At 40.0% G+C, this 8,930-nt stretch overlaps 1 protein-coding gene across 1 annotated transcript; it reads left to right on the forward strand.

Moving 5' to 3' along the window:
* Positions 1-1,139: 1,139 nt before the first annotated feature.
* Positions 1,140-8,508, forward strand: LOC148028926 (uncharacterized). Its single transcript, XM_087688510.1, has 3 exons — positions 1,140-1,206; positions 7,083-7,226; positions 8,225-8,508. The coding sequence occupies exons 1-3, from the start codon at positions 1,140-1,142 to the stop codon at positions 8,506-8,508; spliced, it is 495 nt and encodes a 164-aa protein (XP_087544636.1).
* Positions 8,509-8,930: the final 422 nt, after the last annotated feature.

Genomic DNA, 8,930 nt, shown 5'->3' on the forward strand with positions numbered 1-8,930 from the left:
TGAAAATAATTTTTATTAATCCACAATGACATTATTGCTTCTAAGCTTGCTCCAATCAATAGTCTCAATTAGCAAAAAGAAAACATCAATGATTAATAAGAGCCTCTCCTACTATGATAACCCACTTAGGCTATGCCCTTGTCATCTCATCTAAGGCACCTACTTCTACTAGGATATTTTTAAGGAGAGAATACATTCATGAATACACTATTATAGGAACATATTGGATTTACCTATATGGGTTTGTCAATACATAAACAAGGGGGAGAATGGTCATAAACAAGGAAATGATTGCATTAAAAGAGGCTCTAGAGGGAAGGCAAGGCAAAAAATGCCTCAAAGACCTATACAATGAAGAAAGAGACAATTTTATGGCTTTAGATGAAATGTGTGCCTTCAACTCCAAGGAAAATAGATGCCTAAAGCTAGAAAATGAGAAGTTAAAGAAGCAAAGAGAGGAGGTAAGAAAAGAGCTGCATGCGGCCAAAACACAAAAGGATGAAGAGGTCACAAAGAACTTGGTAAAGCTACATAACCAAATTCAAGTAGCTCTCCACAATAGCAAACTTAAAGGAGCAAGTAGAGCATCAAAACAATGAAAAATAACAAATGCATGTATTATGGCAGGAGTAGGAGCAAGTAATCGCCACTCTAGCCCAATATAAGAATCAAGGTTTGGAGCTGATAAAAGTTAAGGTGGAAGATTGGGAAACCAATAGAATGAGGACATAATCAAAGACTTAGCTTACCAGTTGGTCCATTCCGAGAGTGAACACCTCATGGCAGAGAGCAAAGCTGGATTAGCTACCATAGAGACAGGGATGTTGGAGCAACAAAGAGCCTTTTTAAGCATAGTGTTGAATGTAACACACTCAAGAGAAGAAGAGACCTTCGGGAAAGTAAAGAGGAAATTAGAGATGGCAAGGAGAGTACTACAACATGGACTCCATGCCAAGGCACCCAAACCTAGCACTACCTTAGGAGTGGATGAGCAATGAGCCCATCTAATCTCAGTTGTATTAGCCATGCAAGAACTTGACTTGCTAGGGTTTGGGGAGCTGGAGCAATAGACACAATCTCTTCCATAAGAGCCAATAGAGCCAATCCATGAAGAAGGGCCAACTTTTGAGTATGAACCAATGGAGGAAGACCAACTGTATGAACCAAGTCCCTCTTTACAACCACAAGCACAACCGGAAGAGCAAGGTGAGGAAGCTATACCACATGAAAGAATGGTGGAGATGAGGCATAGGCTGAGAGAGTAGATAGAATTAGCAAGATGAAAACTCAAAGCCAAGTCGTTGCAAGTTCCACATGTAGCCATTCCTCAAGGACAGAAGTGTGACCCTATAAACTTGGGCCATGAACTTGTAGTGTGGGAGTAGTGGCAAAATCATAGCCGCTCATTCAAATTCACCTTCACCTTCCCTCGAACACAGGACAAGGTGATATCTCCAAGGGTGGTGGAGGACATAATAAGGTGAGTTTGGGAAGGAGATGGCTCAAAGAAAGAATGAGACACCCCATGAGGTGGCAATAGGAGCCTACAAATTATTGGAAAGACAAGGCGGTGGAGGTTCTCCAAAGAGTGGAAGGATATGAGGCTCAATGTAAGTGGCATAGAAACATCTCATACTTTAACTTAGAGGCATGTATAGTTTTCTGTAGCACCCTAACACATGAGAGGGATAATCCTACCTATATGCCTTGCCCGTGGAGGATTGGAGTTAACTTCCGGGAGGCGCATGGTAGATATGACTTTCTTATTATTTACAATATGAATGACTCGTCTCCTAAAGAATTCCTAATCTTCACTGAAAGGGATCTCCGCCCACCATCAATAAGCAGGTTTCCTCAGAGGATTCTCCTCATGAACAAATCCACTTTCATTACCACATGTAATTATCTCCACCTTTTACAATTACTACTAAAACAAAAGCCTATGACAAAGGAAGATTGGTTACCACCCCTCTTTTTTTATATTAATACATGAATAGATAGATTTGCAATGGTCTACCTCATGATGAGAGGCACCCTCTTACTAGCATTTTGTATGAGCTTCTTAGAGGATATGAGCGATAGTAGGTTCACTAGGTGCAACCACCCATTTTTATCATCTATGCCCCTCATTGTAAGAGCTAACTTGAAGGGCTATATGTAAAGTAGAGTCTTCCTAAGCAAAACCCTTAAGCCTCCACACAGCTTGGACCCTACCCTTGAATAGGTTGCCACTTAATGTGCTCCCTATTTGTAAGCACAAAAAGAAAGAAAGAAAGAAAAGAAGAAGAAGAAGAAGAAGAAGAAAAGAAAAGAAAAGAAAAGAGAAAGGAAAGGAAAAGAAAAGGGAGAGAACAAGAAAAAGAAAAGAAAAGAAGTGAAAAAGAAAAGGAATATACAAATGAAATTCGTCCATCTGTAATCTATGAGTGTCACAATCATTATACCTAGGGATCACCCTAGCCCTCCCCCACTTCGCAACTTAGGGCACATCAAGGGCAAGACATGATTAATAGACATATATCCCTAAGTCACTCACTCACGGCACCTTCCTTTACACAAGAACTGGGTCCTCAAGTGTGAGAAAACAATTTCCTTTAAATGAATTGGGTTATCAAGTGTGGGACAATACCTTCGGCTTGCCTATGCAACCCATCTCCCAGTTCTCACGGGGGGCACTAGTAGTAATAATAAGGAGATGTCACTTGCATGTAAGAAATATATGAAAATATCCCTTATCTACCCCCTATTTATGGGACCTTACCTTATAAAATGTACATTTCTTCACTTAAATAACCCCCCTCCCTTACACTCACATGGTACCATACGATAAACCCTAGTGGAACCCCCGGGCCAGTTCCACCATCACTTACATAGTGTACTGCACACGGTAAGGTAGACACAACCCTCTAAGAAGTTCAATCTTCTTCTTTTCAGATACAATGTATAATGGTGTGGCAAGCCAATACCTATGAATGCCTTCTTCAACAAACCATCTATATTTGACATCGGCAATCTTTCAAACTTGTTTTATAGAGCATTTCCAACGTGACCCACCTCTGCAAAGGGCCCAAGAACCATTCCACACTAACACTTGAAATTTTCAGCCTATACCATAAAGTGCCATGGGACTGGCACTCAGCTACTAAGAGGGGGGTAATGTTAACCCTCGAAAGACCAAGATAGAAAAATTTCAAAAAATCGAAAGTGGAAGGTAGTCCTAAGGCAAGAGGAAGACGGAGGACAAAGGCATAATAAAAAAAACCTCAAGATATGGAGAGTAGGAAAATTTCTAAAATGTAGAAGGAAGTGCATAATAATAAGTGTACCTTAATATTTTAGCAAGGAGAGTACCAGTGCATTGTAATTCATTTTATAAATGAGTATTGCACTCTCTCCCAGTGCAAATTGTAAAGAACGAGAGATGCGAGTTAAGGCCTATGCTAATAGGAAGGAGGAGGAAATAAAATAGAGGAATGGTTAGACTAAAAAGAGGATGGCCACCCAAGGAGAGGATAGGGCATGTATAAAAGTCAAAAAGTGAATGAAGAAGCTCATTCTTGTATGCGGCCAAATTGATTCTCTTCTTGCTTCCTTCTTGTGCATGAGAGAGGGAGATAGGGAGTGAGAGAGAGTGTGTGTTTTGTGTGAGAGTGAGGGACCGTGGAGAAGCTCTTCTTCTTCTCTATTCACCTTCATCTTCTTCTCTTCTCCTTTCTTACATGCATGGCTATGGAGGTCATAGCTCGGAGCTTGGAGATGGAGCTATTTTGAGAGCGCATCTTGAGTTCTGGAGGTACCAGTGAATTCATGGGAGGAGGTACTCGATCAAATTCAAAGGTAAGCTCACTACATTTGTGTGTGAGAGTGCACGTGGCTATGCAGGAGGTAGCCATAGCTGTCAGCTTGAAATGCTTGAAATGCTTGAAACAATAAGTAGTTTGTGGGTCTTCGTAGTGTGCTCACGAGAGTGACGATAATTAGCACCTCCAAAGTTACAAGTGGTTGTAGATGCCAAGAAGATTGAGACCAAGAGTGCTAGAGATGAGGAATAAAGCATTGAGTCCACCCACGAATGAACCCACTGCCATCTCTCCTAACATGGGTGAAACCTTACACACATTCGTGTATTCTGATAAGTCAAAGTAACTATTACCATCAGTGGTTGCTTGCAACACTCAATCCACCGACAACAAAACTTGCATTGACCAATCAAGAGTGAATACAACAGTGTCACAACAGGTTGACAAAACTATACCAGTCACATCCGAGGAGAACCATGACACAGTCGCAACAAAGGCTCAAGAGAAACATGAAAACTCCGAGGATATAAACAATCCTAGCATTGACTAATCTTGCTCATTTATATGTGAGCCCCTAGCTATGGTAAAGCCTAGGGAAACTCCCAGAACCTTGCATGAGATAGCAACCAAGCAAGCGTTCATAGAACATAGAAGTGTCACAGAGTGCTTGATCGAGTTGGAGGCCAAACTCAAATTATTCGCATGTGCTTACATCCTTGCGGACATGGGCACATTCCCTAGGGAGCAGCTTGAGGAATACTTGCCATATCCGCTATCGTGGAAAGAGCAAGAATACCTCAACAAGCACTATGACAAGCTCCCACATGAATGCAAGCAACTCATCTTTGACGAGGAGGCCGACAAACTACGCTTAGTTGTGACATTCAATGAAGTGCTTTGCCAACCAAATCTCCTAGAGATAGAGCAACTAAAGTGACAATCAAAGGGTCGAGGTCAATTTCAAAAACATTGGTTTGAAAACTGCGCTACAATGGCCAAACTTGGAGCCCAGAGTCTCAGAGGAGTGATTGGCCAAATGGCCATCTCAAAGAGACCTGATCTATGTGCAGTCAACTTCTTTTCGAATACTGACTATGGTTTAGGGTATGGACTTAGCCGGAACTAGCCAAGAAAACTCTTTGATTGATAAAATTCTCACTGAGGACGGGCTACATGTTGCAAGTAGATTTGAACAAGGTACCATGCTACTCGATGTTGCAAAATATCTATTGTTATTGAGTAGGTTGCCATGATTCCTAAATGCATGTGCCACACTCCAGTACAATCCTGAGTTCCATAATTGGTTTTTATCCTTACGAAGTAACATGGATTCATAAACTTATACATAAATAAACAATGAGTTTTGTGACTATGTATAGATAATACCAAAAAAGCAAAGCGAACACACATACACACAATGATAATCAAGCACAGGTGATATGCATTGAAGTCAACACCATGGGATTCAGATAAGTAATGTCTCCTTGAGCTACACCTGTTCATTATGGTTGAAGCATAGGACTTGCATGTACTCTCACGAGTTGTCAAGTGAATGCATGATGACATAGGTCTCTATATGAAATCGTTCAATGTCAGACCACCAGTCCCACAAAGAACCATTATGAAGAAAGTGACAAAAATACCAAGAACAAAGAGCCATGACAGAATCCCCACAAGAAGAGAAAATCACCCGTCTAGAAAGCACACATTGCATTTCAGCATGGCCCAAAGCATAGTCATTGGATACTTTCTCTTTCTTGGCCCAACTCTACATCGGGGTAGGAGCCATGCTCTCATCAAATGACAAATGTTTCTTCAGCAAACCAGGATTTAATTCGCTAGATGCTCTGTTCATTGTCCATGCACAACTCACTCCAGTTGCTACCTCAATTGTACCAATGTCTCACATGTTACAAAGAGGTTTGCAAAATCTCAAGTGTATCTCTCCATCTCAACAATTGTTCCTCTAGCATTGAGGCTAGTAACACAATCATCTTTGTAATATCCATTTTTCACAGTCTTTGGATCTTGATATTTCTCAATCCAAATGAAAGGCTGATAGCCTCAATATATTGCATTGGTTGTATTCATTTATCAAACAAAAAGGAAAGAAGAAGAAGAAGAAAAAAATAAAACAAAAAGAAAAGAAAAAAAAAGCACTCATGATCATAACACAGCACATAGGGGTCCTCAAATTGGATACGTCCAGTGACCTTGGTCGGCTGGCTCCGTGTGTGAGGATGAGGGATCGTGGTAGAGAAGCTCTCCATCTTCTCCTCTCTTATTCTCTTCTCTTCTCTTCTCTTCTCTTGCTCGCGGCAATGGAGCTTGGACCGTGGAGCTTGAGGATCGAGCTTGCTTGAAGCTTGCACTTGGATCATGGAGCTACCAAAGTGCTTGAGAGAGGAGGCGACTCGATCAAGCATGGAGGTTAGCTCACTACACTCGTAGAGAGAGATAGCACGTTGGCTATGTGAGAGGTAGTCATTAGTGCTCGGCTTGAAAAGCTTGAAACAATAAGCGGTCTGTGGGTCTTGCTGGTTGTGCTTGAGCTCGCCTCTACATTTTCCCATTTCGAAAAGGATGTATTGGGACAGCTTGTAAGGTAGATATTTTTAAAAAAAAAGACTCGTGATTAATCATGTGAATTGGGAATTTGGGATTGCTAGAGTACTCACTTTTCTCCCTTCTTAGGGGCTACTTTATAGGTGGCATTATGTCACTAGACTAAATATAATGAATTTTTAATATTATCTTAAGGCACATTGAAACATTTTTTATGACTTTTCATTCCTTTTCTATTAAAGACTAATGGCTATCAAATCACATCTTTAATATTGACATCTCTCCAACCCACAAAGTTGTCTTTATCGCAATCATTTCTATTTAGCTAACTAAGGTACTTAATAAGAGCCAAGCCACGCCTAAATAAATTTAACTTGCACAAGTTTGCATAGTCAAGTTCAACAACATGTGGCTAATTTATTTGACCCTTTTCTCCTTAATCTCATCTCTCTGTCTATTTCTCTCCTTTCTTCAGCCCACTCTCACCTCAAATACCCTCTGGCTCTCTCCCCTTGCTACCGTAGGTGGAGTCCTAGCCTCATCAAAATAGGGGTGGCCTATTTTTACTCCCTGCGCGACACAACCTTAACACATACAATCCCTATCACACACACATATACATGCGCATGTACACACACTCTCTCTAGCTAGAATTGTGGGATGGGTTGTCCTTTCAAGTTAAAGCCTCTGATTGTCCCTTTCTCTCTCCCCCAAAAGGTTGCAACTTGCCCCCGTCCCATATCAAGAACTTCCAGGTGACACTGCCGAGGGTGGTGCCGCAGCACTACAGCTCCGTCGAGAACTTGTACGGGCCCCCTCTCGCCGCCGGTGGCATCTTCCTCCTCAAATACAACCCCGCATGTAAGCAGACACCACCACCCCCCGCCCCCCCCAAAACAAGTCTCTCACACACCAATACTCAAACCTTAGCAATAATGTGAAGTACTTCCTCCTTAGTTACCGGAATATGCATTACTGTGCACTCATCAAGCCTTTTATACACACAAATACCATGAATTTCATAGCTATGCATCTTTGCATGAACCTACTACCTATGACCGATTTATTCTTCCTTTCCACCTTCTAATATCAAGTATCAATCACCTCATCTTTGAAGGTGACATAATTGAAATAATTATCCTCTTTGAAGTTGAAATAATTGCAAGTTTCATGGGTAGGCAACAGAACTAGATCCAGCAAATAGTGACGCCATAATGTGAGCTCTCCTTGATGAATGATACAAGATTTAGGAGGCATCATTTTCATGGGTAAAGTAGGAACTTTTAATATCCGAGTTTTCTACATTTGTTTTTGTCATTAGAGGAAAGATATATGACAAATGTTCAAAGGGTTCTCTTTGAGGACAAACCACAGACCCTTCATTTTTAAAAGCTTTGGAATGGGTATTAGAGAAATAGGTTCATTTTCCTTCTATTGCATCTCTCCTTACACAAGGAGAAATCATAAGCACTCTATTTAGCATGCCATTCAATCATATCTTCATGCACTTTTGGATATACAAAATACATAAGACAACTCATAATCAGATAAGCTATCAAGTATATAAGCAATGTAAGATGTATAAAATAAGCAAATAACTTATAAAAATACATTTTATCATCATGTTGCACCCTACAACCATATGGAGGTTTTTTGTTCAAGAACATCCTTCACTCGTTACATGATAAAAGTCATTTTTCTCTCTAATTCAAAGTTTGACGAAACATGTTATGTAAATACTTTATGATTTTATCCATTTAAATATTCATAATTAGATTTTTCTAAACAACTAGCATTACAGGTTATCTCATAAATGAAGAAATTCCTCATCATATCTTCTAACCTTTCTTGTTGTGCAGCTTTTCCCCACTTTGATTATCTCAAGGCAATATGGGAGGAGATGGATCACGATAATCATTATTTAAAGGTTAGAATCTTTGAAGGAGGACACCTTGGAAATCATGAGGATGCTCAGCTAATATACACACTTAAGTTAGAACCTGGGCCTGATCCAAACACATGCTTAAAGAAATGGACTTTTGAATTTGATGAGGTTAGGACAGATGAGTTCCATGAGTTTATTAAGGAGGAGATGACTATGTTTGGTGAATCACTTGACTTGCATCTGTCATCCAAAGCTTGAGTATTAAAGCCAACATGTTATGCTAATTGTAGGTTAGCAATGCCATTATTTGTGTAGTAAGATCAGAAGTGGGAATTTTTACACTAAACCCATCAAGATTCCAAAAATGCAAAGCTAAATGCATGCATTAGGCATTCTAAAGATCACCATTCACGCTATGTGATAGGCCATTCATGTATGAATCTTGACCTATTATGTATTTTTGCAATACATTATTTATATCTATGGTTTTTTGTATGAACTAGATTTTTTAATATATGTGAAGAATTGATGCTTTTGATTGTCTACAACTTGTCTACAACATACTCTTTTGAAATATGCATCTTTGAAACAAGTAAGGTTTAAAGGTAAGCCATATCTTGATGGAATTTGAAGATGAGTAGCAACATTAGCTACCTTATTAATTGTAAGAGATGAAACAA

The sequence above is a fragment of the Lygodium microphyllum genome, chromosome 11 (genome assembly GCF_053477565.2).
Source record: "Lygodium microphyllum isolate KBCC chromosome 11, Lygodium_microphyllum_v1.1.10, whole genome shotgun sequence".
Classification (NCBI taxonomy): domain Eukaryota; kingdom Viridiplantae; phylum Streptophyta; class Polypodiopsida; order Schizaeales; family Lygodiaceae; genus Lygodium; species Lygodium microphyllum.